Below are 15,471 nucleotides of genomic sequence, written 5' to 3' on the forward strand. Positions count from 1 at the left end.
TCCTTCCTTGAGGCAAAACAAAACATAGGGAGCCTATCAGGTCAGAGGATAGAAGCTGCTCATAACTGAGGGAGGAGATCTATGAAAAGAGCTTTTGGGTGGCGTAGGAAATCTGCCTTGGTTACTGGACAGACCTAGCTCTCTGACTTGGTAATTACAATTTTTCCTGAGATCTTTTTTTCTTCCTAGACTATCTTTCCCTCAAGGAATAGAAACAGACAAAAAAAAAAGTATATGTTTTCATTTAAAATTAGTATGTCAGGCTTTTTTATAGAAGCATATCTTCACCTTTATTAAATATATGGAAAAAATATGAAATTTCACTTTACAGTTATTTTTCTAGAATGTATATATTTTAGGCCAGGCATGGTAGCTCACGCCTGTAATCCCAGCACTTTGGGAGGCCAAGGTGGGTGGATGACCTGAGGTCAGGAGTTCAAGATCAGGCTGGCCAACATGGTGAAATCCCATCTCTATGAAAAATGCAAAAATTAGCCGAGTGTGGTGGTGCACTCCTGTAATCCCAGCTACTTGGGAGGCTGAGGTGGGAGAATTACTTGAACCTGGGAGGCAGAGGCTGCAGTGAGCCAAGATCACTCCAGCCTGGGCGACAGAGCAAGACCCCATCTCAAAAAAAAAAAAGTATATATTTTATATTTTATACTTTATCATAATTAAATAATTTTAAATTATTAAAAAAGATTAGAGCTTCATTTTAAAAACAAAAGCATTGTTTATTATTTATCACTATCAATTACTTCCCCAATATATATTTATAAAATTATAAATTATAAATTTATAAATTATAATGGATACAGTGGTGCACACCTATATAATCCCAGCACTTTGGGAGGCCAAGGTAGGAGATCACTTGAGCCCAGGAGTTCCAGACCAGCCTGGGCAACATAGTGAGACCTTATCTCTACAAAAAATAAAAATAAATAAATATTTTAAAAATTGGCGTGCACTGGCCAGGAGCGGTGGCTCACGCCTGTAATCCCAGCACTTTGGGAGGCCAAGGCGGATGGATCATGAGGTCAGAAGTTTGAGACCAGCCTGACCAATATGGGAAAACCCCGCCTCTACTAAAAATACAAAAATTAGCCAGGCCTGGTGGCGTGCTCCTGTAATCCCAGCTACTCAGGAGGCTGAGGCAGGAGAATCGCTTGAACCCAGGAGGCGGAGGTTACAGTGAGCTGAGATCACGCCACTGCACTCCAGCCTGGGCGACAGAACAAGACTCCATCTCAAAAAAAAAAAAAAAATTGCCATGCATGTGTGTGGTCCCAGCTACTTGGGAAGCTGAGGTGGGAGGACTGCTTGAGCCCAGGAGGTTGAGGCTGCAGTGCGCCATGACTGCGCCACTGCACTCCAGCATGGGAAACAGAGTGAGACCCTAATTAAAAAAAAAAAAAAATATATATATATATATATATAAAAAACATATGTATTTATAATTATCAGCTTTAATAAGTACTACTTAAGCAAACAGTACATAGAGTACATTGTTTAGACATTGAAATGAATGATGTGAAAATCAGTAATAGGCCTTTTAGCAACCTTAATATCTTAATATCCACCAATGTCATTAAATCTTAATATCCACTAAAATTAAACCTTAATGTCTAATAAATGTCATTAAAATGTGAGGGCTTTTTTTTTTTGGAGACGGGGTCTGTTGCCCAGGCTGGAGTGCAGTGGCACAATATTGGCTCACTGTATCCCCTACCTCCTGGGCTCAAGTGATCCTCCCACTTCAGCCTCCGAATAGCTGGGACTACAGGCGCAGGCCACCATGCCTGGCTATTTTTGTATATATATTTTTGGTAGGGTCGGGGTTTCACCATGTTGCCCAGGCTGGTCTCAAACTCCTGGGCTCAAGTGATCCGCTCACCTTGGCCTCCCAAAGTGCTGGGCTTACAGGCATGAGCCACTGCTCCCAGCCAAAATGTGGGTTTTTTTTTTTTTTTTTTTTTTTTTTGAGACGGAGTCTTGCTCTGTCCCCCAGGCTGGAGTGCAGTGGCGCGATCTCGGCTCACTGCAAGCTCCGCCTCCCAGGTTCACACCATTCTCCTGCCTCAGTCTCCCGAGTAGCTGGGACTACAGGCTCCCGCCACGACGCCTGGCTAATTTTTTGTATTTTTAGTAGAGACAGGGTTTCACTGTGTTAGCCAGGATGGTCTCAATCTCCTGACCTCATGATCCACCCACCTCGGCCTCCCAAAGTGCTGGGATTACAGGCGTGAGCCACCGCACCTGGCCAAATATGGGTATTTTTTACACACTGAAAACGCTGCTGTATAACCTGCTCCTGTCTTCCCTAAGCTCTATGGTTCCAGCCCTTCATGGACCATCCTTTCCATCTACTACTGGATGTCAATTCTGTGATACTTCATGCTTTGGGTATGGTTATTAACCTAAGACTGTAATAATAAAATCTCACGTGTCAAGGCTAACAGGGAAAAATTCTACACCCTACCCCAAGAAAGTGCTAACCACATTATTCAAATGCAATGTGCAGTGGGGTTTTCTGTTCCTTAAAAGCAATGGCTAGTATTAAAACATTTTTTAAACAAATAAATAAATAGATAAACAGCAACATCCGGGCACACTGGCTCACACCTGTAATGCCAGCACTTTGGGAGGCCGAGGTGGGTGGATTGCCTGAGGTCAGGAGTTCAAGACCAGCCTGGCCAGCATGGAGAAACCTTGTCTCTACTATATTAAAAATGCAAAAGTTAGCCGGGTATGGTAGCACACACCTATAATCCCAGCTACTTGGGAGGCTGAGGGACGAGAATCGCTTGAACCCAAGAGGTGGAGGTTGCAGTAAGCCGAGATCACACCACTGCACTGCAGCTTGGGCAACAGAGCAAGACTCTCTCTCTCTCTCTCTCTCTCTCACACACACACACACACACACACACACACACACACACACAAGCAACAACAGAATATAGCTACAATATAATAATGTAAATACAATCTTTGTAGCATTAATATGCTTACTGTACACAGAATACAATCTGTGTGGATATTCTCTAAAACATGATTTTAAATTGTTTTATGATTATAGATTATAAAGGTTTTTATACTCTTCTAAAGAAAAACAACAACATAGTTTCTACCAGACGCAGGATAAGAGATCACACAAACTAGGGAGAAAAAAACAAAACAAAACAATAAAACGGGCTAAGACTGGAACCATATGTATCATGGGAAATACAGGACTAGCAAGGGGAAAGAGAGAGGAATTATTTTTTTCATGTAACAAATATTGCATAAAACTATAAAAATTGTATTTATTTGGGTATGTGAACCCCAGACTGACCATGACATACAAAAATAATTTTCACATGAAGATAACAGAAACAAAAGCAACATGAAAGGCTGACAGGGAATCATAAAAAGGTTAAAAAACCCTCAAGTACATTTTCTAATTTCCTTTGAGGAGACTGTGTGCTGGAACTGTTAAAAAATACTGAAAACTCATGCAAAAAACCTATTTTTGGGTTATTTTAACACATTATAATTTGTGCTTATATTATTTGTTATGAGCTTAATGCAAATAAGTCCTTTACAATGGATAATAAATGTAGAGACCCTTTACCAATAACTTACCAATCCATAATTTCCAAACTCATAAAAAAAAAATCAGTTCTCTCATCTTAGCATCACAGAAACTTCATTATGTGCACATAGGTTTTTGCTTAGCCAGCCAAGGAGAGAAGTACTATAGCTGCCTTAAATAACTAAATTATTCTGTAGCATACTAATTCACCCCATGAAAGCTAATTCCAAGGAAAGTTGACATTTGGTAACTAGGTAAATGCCACGTGAAATTTAATGTTTTCTTGAAAGAATCCCCAATAATTATTCTTTTTAAAAAAATTCTGATTTTCAAAGAAAAATTAAGACATATTTTCTAAGGTTCATTTCTTTGTCTCAATAATAGCATGGTAATGAAAAACCTAGAAACCCACCTCAGTGTGTCTTTGATGTAATGCATTATATTCCTTCTTCAGTTCTGCTTCTCTTTCTTCAAGTCTGCTAACTGAAATTAAGATACATACACTTGATCAAAACAAAATCAGAAAATCACTTGAAAAAGTACATGTTTAAACTCAGAATGGGCTATCCATAATCCTTAGCAACTTTCAGACTCAGTGTTCCATATGCAAGTCTTCACAAAGCAGTGACCTCATTTCATCATCCTTAATAATGAAAACTTTCAGACGAGGGGAATACATTAGATTGGTTCTCTAATATTCCTATATTTATCAGGTCATCCCCCTAAACAGTTTTTTTTTTTAACATGACATAGAATTAACTCTTTCAAAAACACAAATCACCTCATCAAAGTTTTAAACTGGGATTGGGGCCCAAATAATGTATTTCCAACACTACTCAAGCTCTTTAGCACTGGCAGTTTGTGAAAGTTGATTGTTTATAAGTACTTTTCCTGCTTCAGGTCTCCTCAATTTCAGGGACTCATCTTCTTTTATTTAGCTCCCTCTGCTGATGGGTTTTGTGAGTGGCACTGACTTGAGGTAGTGCTCACAGTGCACAACTTTAGGATATTAAAAAAAAAAAGTTTTATTAATAGATCCTGAGATACAGAATGTCAGGACAGGATTCCACAGGAAAGAATAACTGATAGCAAAGAGGAATGATTCAGGGAGGAGGTGGTGTCCACACAGAACCACAAAGGAAGAAATTACAGTACTCAAGACAGATGGTAATGAGAGCATTCCTGACACTGTTACCACAGAGAAGGGAACACAAAACCATGCCAGTGGTGAGGCAGGGGGTGGTGGTGAGGCAGAGGGGAGACTGGCCAGACTGGAGGAGCCCATACTTGGCTAACGAGCAGTGGGGGAGAAATAAAGCTGGTGCTAGAGGAGTTTGTCAAGGTACTCGTTTAGTCTGTTGGAAAGCCTGAGCATAGTTGAAAATGTTCCCTGGGTTTAAGGGTCACTGGCTGCCAACAGGCAAGGCTGTGTGTAATCTACAACTGGTGACCGTGGAGGACAGCTGTAGAAGGAACTAGTATGAACTAATACTCTGACAGCAGATAAATGAATGTTTTATATGCCTCCTAGTATTAACATACCAGACACCAAACAAAACATACCTTGTGCTGCCCAGAAAATTCATTTTGGGTTGGTGTACCTTTACTTGCCATAATCTGTTTAAATATCTTGAAAATATGTGATTAGGAAAACTGTAGCTGTCTTTGTTTTGATTTGTTTCTAATTCAAGCCTATGTGTCGTTGGCTCATTACATTTGCACCAGAGAGCAAACACACACTACAGTACCCACGGAGCACATTTTATCATGCCACGCAAGTGTTGAGTACATCTGCTGCTCATCTTATCCTGTGGCTGAAAGCAATAATAAGCAAATTTATTATGCAGATGTGTCGTGATAAAATAATAGATGCTACAACCATAAATTAATTTTTTAATAAAATTTAATTCTATGATTTTTATTTAAAAACAGGAAATCCAAGCAAATTATGGATATTTAATAATTTCAAAATAAACATTTTCTACTACTTGTCATTTAAACTGATTAAAAGCTTAAAGGAATTCTGAGACTACTGGAAAAACCATATCTATTTTCAATTGTTCATCTCTTTGAATCATTATTTTCTTGATAATGTGCAACAAAAACAAGAATTGGATGCTGAGGCTAAAATAAAATCCAACTATCATTCATAATCCTCGATTTCAAATTTGTGCTCAATAGCAGAGCCTTATTATTCTTGTCAGCTGATATAAATTCATAAACAAATTTGTATCACCAACACCACCACTACTAATAGCAGCCAACAATATCAAGTGCTTATTACGTACCATACAGTCCTAAGAACTGCATATAAACTAACTTATTTGAGCCTAACATTAACCTTACGACCAAAGTATTATTATTACATCCATGGTAGAGATGAGGAAACTGAAGCAAATAGGAGCTAAGTAACTTGCCCAAAGTCACACAGATAGAAAATGGCAAAGCAAGGATTCCTATCAGAATCTGGCTCCAGAATCTGTGTTCTTAATTACCATGCTATACTGCTTCTCAGCAAATACTCCTTTTAATCTGTTTTGTATATTGGAGTTTACTTTAAGATTTCACTTTGGGCAGAGGGGAGTATGCTTCAAACAAAAAACTCCTCTGTTCTTACAGAAACAACCCATTCACAGATACTTTGACACAAAGGCATCAAACTGCCAAGCAAAATGTGTACCCAAGTCAGGGAGATGCACATTAAAACCAAAATGCAACACCACCATGCTTCTGAATGGCTACAACGAAAAACACAACACACCAAGTGCCAGTATGGATGTGGAACTACTGGAACTTTCATAAACTGTGGTGTATGGTTTCATACACCGTAACTTGGTATGCCCAATTTAAGAACTGTTTGGCAAGATTTAATTAAGCTGAACGTTTGCAACCCTATGACAAAACAATGTCATTGCTAGAAAGCCTATATATGTGTCCACCCAAAGGTATTTAAAACAATGTTCAAAGAAGCACAATCTGAAAACAACCCAACTGTCCATCAAGAGTAGAATGGATAAATATTCATGTACTGGAATACTGTACAATGTGAATAAACAAATTACTGCCACACACAACATCATGGCCCAATAGTACAAATATGATGTTGAAGGAAAGAAGCAGAAACAAAAGAATACAAAATTCAAAGACATAACACAAAACTAATCTGAAATGTTAGAAGTCAGGATAGTAGTTACCTCTGGGGAGGAGTTAGTGATCTAATGTATTTATGTCTGTATAGCCCCAGCCCACCTCAGTTCAAACACAATGTGCATCCATTCACACAGGCACTTTCCTTTGCTTGAACACTCATTCTTCCTTATGTTATCCTACAACGGCTAAGAGTTCAACATGCAGAATGGGATTTAAACAAATTACTCAGAACCATAACAAACAAGCTTTATTGCTCTGACTTTAGCATTCTCAGGGACAGAACAAAAATGTTACCGAATAGACTGGATAAAGAAAATGTGGTGGCTCACACCTGTAATCCCAGCACTTTGAGAGCCGAGGTGGGCGGATCACAAGGTCAGAAGTTCGAGAACAGCCTGGCCAACATGGTGAAACCCCATCTCTACTAAAAATACAAAAACTAGCTGGGCGTGGTGGTGCATGCCTGTAATTCCAGTTACTTGGGAGGCGGAGGCAGGAGAATCGCTTGAACCCAGGAGGCGGAGGTTGCAGTGAGCCAAGATTGCGCCATTGCAACTCCAGCCTGGCAACAGAGTGTGACTCCATCTCAAAAAACAAACAAACAAAACACCAGAATCTCACCACTTTTACCACCTTCATCACTCTCACCTTGACCCAAGACATCATCTCTTGCTTAGGTTATTACAATAATAATCCTGGTCTCCTGACTAGTTACTCTACTTAGCCTTTGTTCCCTACATTCTCAAAATAGAGATGGAATCAAAGAGTGACTAACCGCTCAAAACTTCAAAGCTTCCGATCTCATTTTTAAAAGGAAACAAAAATTCTTACGATGGTCTGTAAGACTTTTCTGGATCTGATTGTCAAGTCACAACACTCTTTGCTCCCCATCCCCACAGAGAACTCTTATCTCCTGACCTGTTATGGACTGAATTGTGCCCCCTCACCCTCCAAATTCATAGGCTGAAGCTCTACCTCCCAATATGACTGCATTTGGGGGATAAGTTATGCCTTTAAGAAGATAATTAAGGGCCAGGCGAGGTGGCTCACACCTGTAATCCCGGCACTTTGGGAAGCCGAGGCAGGTGGATTACCTGGGCAGGAGTCCGAGACCAGCCTCGCCAACATGGTGAAACCCTGTTTCTACTAAAAATACAAAACTTAGCCAGGTGTCACGGCAAATAGCAGTAATCTCAGCTACTTGGGAGGCTGAGGCAGGAGGATCGCTTGAATCTGGGAGATGGAGGTTGCCATGAGCTGAGATTGCACCACTGCACTCCAGCCTCGGTGACAGAGCGGGACTCTGACTTTTTAAAAAAAAAAAAAAGGCAGAAGAAGGTAGGTAATTAAGGTTGAATGAGGTCATTAGGGTGGGGCCCTGATCCAACAGGGCTGGTATCCTTATAACAGCACGAGATAGGCAAAAGGCCATATTAGGACACAGAGGTAAAGCAGCCACCTGCAAGCCAAGGAGAAAGGCCTCAGGAGAAACCAAATCTGCTTCTACCATGGATCTCAGATTTCCAGCCTCCAGACTGTGAGAAATAAATTTCTGCTATTGTAGCCACCCAATCTGTAATATTTTGTTATGGCAGCCCTAGCTGACTTATACCATTAAGCAAACCTCAGAGAGAAGCCTTTTTTTTTTCTTTTTTTTTTTTTTTCCTTGAGACAGAGTCTCGCTCTGTCACCAGGCTGGAGTGCAATGGCACGATCTTGGCTCACTGCAACCTCCACCTCCCTGGTTGAGGCGATTCTCCTGCCTCAGCCTCCCTGAGTAGCTGGGACTATAGGCGTGCACCAACACACCCAGCTAATTTTTGTATTTTTAGTAGAGATGGGGTTTCATCATGTTGGTCAGGATGGTCTCGATCTCCTGACCTCGTGATCCGCCCACCTCGGCCTCCCAAAGTGCTAGGATTACAGGCGCCCCGCCGAGAGAAGCTTTTATGTAAGGTGTTTGTCAACTGACTTGGTCAGAGAGCTGAGTTTATACCTTACAGAACAAAACATTATAATGCCACAAAACAAAGTCAGGTCCTGACTGATTTTATGCCAGCTTCCTAATCAATTTCTGTTTGCACTGCTTTGTGTCAAATGTACACCACTTAATAGTGAGATTAGGCCAGGAGCGGTGGCTCAAACCTGTAATCTCAGCACTGTGGGAGGCCAAGGCAGGCAGATCACCTGAGGTCAGGAGTTCGAGGCCAGCCTGGCCAACATGGTGAAACCCCTCTATTAATAATACGAAAATTAGCTGGGCATGGTGGTGCACACCTGTATCCTAGCTACTCGGAAGGCTGAGGCAGGAGAATCACTTGAACCAGGGAGGCGGAGGTTGCAGTGAGCTGAGAACACAACATTGCACTCCAGTCTGGGCAACAAGAGCAAAACTCTGTCTCCAAAAAAAAAAAAAAAAAAAAAAAAAAGGCTTGTGGGAAGGAGACATATAACACAATATACCACTAATTTTGGGAGATTTCCAATATTTATCTACATGAATATGACCATTGTTCACATAAGCTTAGGTTCATCCATAAAAATTCCTTAAAGTTCTAGTAATCATTTTGTTCTTCTTAAGCATTTTGAATTATTTCTATCATTAATTCCTTTAGCCTCCATTCACAGCTTTCTAACCCATCAGGGTTACTTTTTGCTAAATTTACTTCCATTTGGCAACACAGTCTTACTTTCACCTCAAAAATAACATTTGATAAACTATCAATCCATTCTCTAACCATCTCTTTCAAAAGGTGAAATGGTTATATTTACTAATGTCATATAAATAATATACATACATACCTATTTTTTTTATTTAATAGCAACCATTTATCACAGAAAAAGGGCATTTAGCACCTGCAAACTACCTGGAGTTACAGATGACTTGTCCCTTTTGTTAATTTTTTTAATAGATTTTATTTTTAGAGCTGTTTTAGGGTCACAGCAAAATTGAATGAAAGTACAGAGAATTTCCATGTATTTGCAGCCCCCCTACACAAGCAACCTCCCCTACCATCAACATCTAGAATCAGAGTGGCATACTTTTTATAATCGATGAACCTACACTGACACATGCTTATCACCCAAAGTATATCAACTACATTAGGGTACACTCTTGGTGTTGTATACGCTACAGCTTTTGACGAAAATATGACCTGTGACCACCATTACAGTATCAAACAAAATAAGTTCACTGCCTTAAAAATCCTCTGTGCTCCACCTATTCATCCCTCCCTACCATCTCCCAAACCTTGGCAATCAATGATCTTTTTACTGTCTCCATAGTTTTGCCTTTTCCAGAATGTCACATAGTTGGAATCATACAGTACCTAGCCTTTTCAGATTGGCGTCTTTCACTTAGTAATATGCATTTGAGGTTACTCCATATCTTTTTTTGTTTGTTTTTGAGACAGAGTCTTGCTCTTTCACCCAGGCTGGAGTGTAGTGGTGTGATCTCAGCTCACTGCAACCTCCGCCTGCCAGGTTCGAGCAATTCTCGTGCCTCAGCTTTCCAAGTAGCTGGGACTACAGGCACCCACCACCATACCTGGCTAATTTTTGTATTTTAGTAGACACAGGGTTTCACCATGTTGGCCAGGCTGGTCTCGAACTCCTGACCTCAGGATATTCACCTGCCTCCGCCTCTCAAAGTGCTAGGATTACAGGCGTGAGCCACCACACACAACCTACTCCACGTCTTTTCCTGGACAAACAGTTTATTTCTTTTTAGCACTGACTAATATTCCATTGTCTAGATTACCATAGTTTATGCCTGTTATTTTCATAAGAGCTAAAGGTCTTAAAATTACAGGTCTTAAACTTTTACTATCTCTTTCACACACAAAATTTCATGTTTTTAATGCACAAAAAGTGGTATTTTAAGATATTTTCAACTTACTGTTACATATTAGAAACTTGTATGCTGGCCAGGCACAGTGGCTCATGCCTGTAATCCCAGTACTTTGGGAAGCCAAGGCAGGCGTATCACCTGAGATCAGGAGTTCAAGACCAGCCTGGCCAACATGGCGAAACCCCATCTCTACAAAAAATACAAAAAAATTTAGCTGGGCGTGGTGGTACATGCCTGTAATCTCAGCTACTTGGGAGGCTGAGGCAGGAGGATCGTTTGAATCTGGGAGGTGGAGGTTGCAGTGAGCCAAAACTGTGCCACTGCACTCCAGCCTGGGCCACAGGGCGAGACTACATCTCAAAAAAAAAAAAAAAAGAAAATTGTATGCTGATGACGTCTATCTTTTCGCTAAGTTTTTGATACAAAATAAATCATAAAGTATACTTAAATTAACCTCTGTCTCAGCTTTTTATATAATTGTATTTTGGCTGTACCCTGTTAAATAACAGGCAAAATACTGAATTTTCCAACATCTAAAATAAAAGCAGGCCAGGGCCAGGCGTAGTGGCTCACACCTGTAATCCCAGCACTTTGGGAGACCAAGGTGGGTGGATCACCTCAGGTCAGGAGTTGGAGACCAGCCTGGCCAATACGGTGAAATCCTGTCTCTACTAAAAACAAAAATTAGCTGGGTGTGGTGGTACATGCCTGTAATCCCAGCTACTTGGGAGGCTGAGGCAGGAGAATTGCTCGAACCTGGGAGGTGGAGGTTGCAGTGAGCCAAGATCATGCCACTGCACTCCAGCCTGGGCAACAGAGCCAGACTCCATCTCAAAAATAAATAAATAAATAAATAAATAAGTAAGTAAATAAGTAAAAAATAATAAAATGGAATTTTAAAAGAATAAAATAAAAGCAGACAAAAAAACAAAATAAAAGCAGGGTTAAAATATCTACATAAATTAGATGTAAATATTATCCTCTAGCATAAGTATTATATCTACTTCCATCTTCCTCTCCACTCCAGTAGAAGAGTAAATTAGAGCCTGTTCACCTCAGTATGCTTACTTAAGGCCCTTAACTAATTCATTTATCTTTCCCATTAAAATTAAACAGAAGGTGTATCATTCTGCTTAGTTATATTCAGATGTGTCACTGATAGCTAATTATACAAATAAAACAAGATGACTAATATACTACCTACTCCTAGTAGGCAACCACAGCATTGTAAAGATGGTTCAAACATTATCTACTTACCCATTTATGAACTAGGAACTAAACGAGTCAAGATGCCAAGAGGAAACCCAAGGAGTATCTTCCCAAAGTGGTTGCTCATTATACTCAGCTCTTCAAAACTATATTACTACAGACTTTCAGATAGCAAAGTTAAGAGCGTTGGTTGTTTCTAGCTCTAGCAGGATATATAGGCAATTGAAATGGGGGTGGAGGGTATCGCATAAAAGAATATTATTCGGTTATGAAAAGGAAGGAAGTACTGACACATGCTACAACATGAATGAACCTTTATGCTAGGTGAAAAAAGCCAGTCACAAAAGACCATATATTGTATGCTCCTATTATTATGAAATGTCCAGAACAGGCAAATCTATAGAGACAAAAATTAGATTAGTGGTTTTCAGGGACAAGGGGAAGCAGAAAAGCAGGAGTAAGTGTAACAGGTATGAGGGGGTGGTTCTTCTTGGGGTGACAGAAATGTTCTGGGATTAGTGGTGGCGGTTGTAAAACCTTGAAAATTGTACTAAAAACCGCTGAATTGTACACTTCAAAATGGTGAATTTTGGCCGGGTGCGGTGGCTCAGGCCTGTAATCCCAGCACTTTGGGAGGCCAAGGCGGACAGATCACCTGAGATCAGGAGTTCGAGACCAGCCTGGCCAACATGATGAAACCCCGTCTCTACTAAAAATACAAAAAACTAGCCGGGCATGGTGGCAGGTGCCTGTAATCCTGGCTACTGAGGAGGCTGAGGCAGGAAAATTGCTTGAATCTGGGAGGCGAAGGTTGCAGTGAGCTGAGATCGCACCATTGCACTCCAGCCTGGGCAACTAGAACAAAATTCCATCTCAAAAAATATATATATAAATAAATAAAATAAAATGGTGGATTTCATGATATGTGAATTCGATTTCAATTTTTAATTTAATTTTATTTTTAAATAGAGACAGGGTCTCGCTATTTTAACCAGGCTGGTTATGAACTCCTGGGCTCAAGCAATCCTCCTGCCTCAGCCTCCCAAAGTCCTGGAATTATAGGCACGAGCCACCAGGCGCAGCCTGGATTTCAATTTTAGAAAGAGTCATTTGAAACCTATCCCTTAACACAAGTATGAGGAAATTAATTCTTCATTTAATAACCTATTTTTTAAAGAAAAAGTCAAATGGTAAGGGATCAAAAAGAAAAATATCAACATTTATGCTATAAGAGAAGGACAGTTCATTAAAATTATCCTCAGATAATTCACAGTAGAAAGAATAGGCAGATGTTGCTAAGCCTTAGGCAGAATCATTCCTTTGCCTCAACACTTGGGCAAAATAACATACTAATGGCCCCTACTAAGGCTGTTAAGCTGAGGCAAAGACTGGCCAGATGTTAACCAAAAGTTTCCTCTTTTGCTTGGACAAATAGCTAGGCTATCCATCCCAGCCCCTGCAGGTAGCTTCTGATTAACTTATAGCCAATGAAGTAGTAGTAAAAGTGATGTGTGCTACTCCTAGGCCTGGTCCAGTAAAAACCCTCCACACACGATGAACCATGCCCTTTACCCTTCCTCCAACTTAATGGAGGTAAGACAAACTTAGAAGCTATAAAGGGGGAAATGCCCATGTCTCCACAAAAGCCACCCACTTATCTGAAACATCCACTTTTTAAACTTTACGTAAGCAAGAAATAACACTTGAGTCATTAATATATAATTTTTGTGGCTAGTTCGCTATAGCAACTACAGTTAGCTTAACATATATCAGCTTATAAACATGTACTGAAATCCTCTTAAAAGTTAGCATTCCAGGCCGGGCGCAGTGGCTCACGCTTGTAATCCCAGCACTTTGGGAGGCCGAGGCGGGCGGATCACAAGGTCAGGAGATCGAGACCACGGTGAAACCCCGTCTCTACTAAAAAATACAAAAAAAAAAATTAGCCGGGCGTGGTGGCAGGCACCTGTAGTCCCAGCTACTCGGAGAGGCTGAGGCAGGAGAATGGCGTGAACCTGGGAGGCGGAGCTTGCAGTGAGCCGAGATCGCGCCACTGCACTCCAGCCTGGGCGACAGAGTGAGACTCTGTCTCAAAAAAAAAAAAAAAAAAAAAGTTAGCATTCCAAATTATCAAAGGTATGTTACCCCATTACGATTTTTTTTTTTTTTCTTCTTGAGACAGGGTCTTGTCCTGTTTCCCAGGCTGGAGTGCAATGGCACAATCACAGCTCACTGCAGCCTTGACTTCCTGGGCTCAAGCAATCCTCCAGGCTCAAGTGATCTTCCCAAACAGTTGGCACTATAGGCGTGTGCCACCAGGCCAAGATAATTTTTTGATTTTTTGTAGAGACAAGGTCTCACTATGTTGCCCAGGCTGATCTCGAACTCCTGGTCTCAGGCGCTCCTCCCACCTCAGCTTTCCAAAATACTGAGATTACAGGTGTGAGCCATTGCCTCCAGTCCCCATTATGTTTTAAGAATAGTTTACTTCGGCTATTCGGGAGGCTGAGACAGGAGAATTGCTTGAACCCAGGAGGCAGAGGCTGCAGTGAGCCAAGATCATGGCATTGTACTCCAGGCTGGGTGACAGAGTGAGACTCTGTCTCAAAAAAAAAAAAAAAAAAAAAAGACCAGGCGCGGCGGCTCACGCCTGTAATCCCAGCACTTTGGGAGGCCAAGGCGGGCAGATCACAAGGTCAGAAGATCGAGACCATCCTGGTCAACATGGTGAAACCCTGAGATCAAGACCATCCTGGCCAACATGGTAAAACCCCGTCTCTACTAAAATACAAAAAATTAGCCAGGCATGGTGGCACACTCCTGTAGTCCCAGCTACTAGGGAGGCTGAGGCAGGGGAATCGCTTGAACCTGGGAGGTGGGGGCTGCAGTGAGCCGAGATTACACCACTGCGCTCTAGCCTCGCGACAGAGCAAGAGTCCGTCTCAAAAAAAAAAGGATAGTTTACGTCTGTTACTATAAATGATTTTCTGAATGTTATTCTGGTGGTATATTCTCTCCTGCCTAACACCTACAGCAAGAACCTGAACAGAAACTGTTTTATGACTTTGTGTATTTCATGTTTTCTTTACCGATACTGTGATCTTAAATTTTATTATTATCTTTGTAGGTACTTACAATATAAATCATGTAACACAAAGATCATATATAATTGATCATATAATACATAGAAAATATACATACATACACCAAGATCAAATAATACAAATTCAGAACCTTTCTTTTCTGAAAATACTTACAATAACTCAGAACAACAACATATCCAATGAACTCAGCTTACTCAAGGCCTAACTCCCGTAAGATGGTATAAACACTTTTGAGAAGTCACTTTAACATGTGGAAGAGCCATCTCTTTAAAGTCCTGAATGCCACTAAGGAATCAGTTAAAGGGAAAAGAAAAGGAAGTAGAAGGGAAGGGGAAAGCAGGAAAGAAAAGCCCGCCTGGCAAGGACCATAGACATCCTCGAAAGCCTCAAGTACCATGAAGTTAACCTACGCCTATATTGCTGCATTCCATTTGAAGTGTATTAAAAGGTCATTTCTTGTTTAATAGTTATCATGTAAACCTAAACTTCAAAACGATCTCAGGGAAAATTCTAAACCTTGTTATTTTACTCATCAAAACAAGCTCCAAGCCGAGATTAACTGGAAATAAACAAGATTCTGTTCATCC

The 15,471-nt window shown here is 40.7% G+C and overlaps 1 protein-coding gene across 11 annotated transcripts in view; it reads right to left on the reverse strand.

The window, feature by feature from the left end:
- SPAG9 (sperm associated antigen 9) overlaps positions 1–15,471 on the reverse strand; it is a 158,727-nt gene that overhangs the window by 94,094 nt on the left and 49,162 nt on the right. For all 11 annotated transcript variants that reach the window (XM_030828560.1, XM_030828569.1, XM_030828567.1 and 8 more), the window contains one exon: positions 3,984–4,054. In XM_030828560.1, coding sequence (XP_030684420.1) covers positions 3,984–4,054 — 71 coding nt within the window. The remainder of the gene's footprint in view (positions 1–3,983; positions 4,055–15,471) is intronic.

The sequence above is a fragment of the Nomascus leucogenys genome, chromosome 14 (genome assembly GCF_006542625.1).
Source record: "Nomascus leucogenys isolate Asia chromosome 14, Asia_NLE_v1, whole genome shotgun sequence".
NCBI classification, from domain to species: domain Eukaryota; kingdom Metazoa; phylum Chordata; class Mammalia; order Primates; family Hylobatidae; genus Nomascus; species Nomascus leucogenys.